This window comes from Perkinsus marinus, assembly GCF_000006405.1.
Source record: "Perkinsus marinus ATCC 50983 genomic scaffold scf_1104296937446, whole genome shotgun sequence".
NCBI classification, from domain to species: Eukaryota; Perkinsozoa; order Perkinsida; family Perkinsidae; genus Perkinsus; species Perkinsus marinus.
In genome coordinates, this window is record NW_003213836.1 from 1 (window position 1) to 1,306 (window position 1,306).

General features: G+C 51.5%; 1 protein-coding gene across 1 annotated transcript; it reads left to right on the forward strand.

Annotated features, from left to right (window-relative positions):
* Positions 1-317: 317 nt before the first annotated feature.
* Pmar_PMAR014744 (hypothetical protein) lies at positions 318-1,208 on the forward strand (the record flags this gene model as incomplete). Its single annotated transcript, XM_002783073.1, has 4 exons — positions 318-504; positions 554-689; positions 804-912; positions 1,010-1,208. Coding segments are annotated over 4 exons (631 nt in total), but the record flags the coding sequence as incomplete, so codon positions are not given.
* Between the last annotated feature and the right edge of the window lie 98 nt (positions 1,209-1,306).

Below are 1,306 nucleotides of genomic sequence, written 5' to 3' on the forward strand. Positions count from 1 at the left end.
CAGAGTGTGTCTTTCGCAGGTCGTGGCTCGACCCACGCATGAGAGGACAACGTGGTTGACATGTCAGAAAGACAACCTTATGAGAACAGTGACTGGGTTGAAGCAGTATTTCGTCGTGGATCAAATAATCATCGTTGGCCCGACTAGTTGCGATGGAAGGTATAACCGCAAGCGGAACTGAGGTGGCTTGAACGTCCCCTTTGCTAGGCTTATTCGTAGTTTGCGAGACACTGCGAGAGAAAATGTTGCGGTGGTTAGCGGTACTGTAGAGCAGATGGCGACCATGGTAATCTCTTGGAGGTCCAGCGGGCACAGCCATGAAGAGGATACTGTTCGTGTCTTCACAGGTTGCTTCCAATGGTCTCCCTGAGAGCTTCGTGATCCTGGGCCTGCCCTACGTTGGGAAGAGTAGCGTTGCTGAAGCGCTTTCGGATAGGATCGAGGGTTCCTTCGTTGCCAATCTACAGAAGGTTGCCGAGAATATGTCGGAAAATCTAGACGCCGGTGAGAGAACTCGGAATGAATATCAGCTGACGTGGTGATGGTCCTGCAGTGTCACCAGAAATCCGAGAGGCACTGGACCCTGAGGGTCCGGGGATTGAGAAGGCTTCCGATGAGGTCAAGGCCCAGTTGATGTCCAGCTTCGTCACGTCACATTCAAGCGGTATGGCTATATTTGATGGCTATCCGTAGGTCCTGGGTCTGCCATGGAACTGCTAGTGTGTATCCCATCGCTTAGTGCCACATTACCTAGGATTGTCCAGTGCCGTGCAAAGCGGTCGAGGATCTTCTTATTCTTTCAGTGGAAACGGTGCGAGCGCCTCGATGATTCTCGGAAAGGTGGTAGGTCTTCCGAAGGGAGTAGCCATCTTGGAGGGACCGCCTGAGTTGATCAGGACCAGGGCCGAGAAGGTGGGTTCATGGAAGTGTCTCGTATCTGTAACCTCCAACTAAAACTCAAACGATAAATGGGCCTATTAGGAAGAATTTCCATGGGACTGATTGTCAGGCTATGGAAGGCGAATTCAATGAGGAGGCGTATGAGCAAGCGCAAGCTGAGGCTAGGGCCGCTCTGGTAGAATTCGAGGAATATTTGAAAGAAGCTGGTGTCCGTGTTAAACATGTTGACATCTCTGACGGCAACCCCATCACTAAGGGGAGATCGAATCTGTGGTCCTCGCGGAGACTATTGTCAAGAACTTCCTACGGTGAGAGGGATGCCTGGTCTCAAGTGGGCATACTGTTCGTCAGCCAACGGCATGTCTGGTCGTATCAAACCTAGACTCTAGCAAATTAGCCGATATGG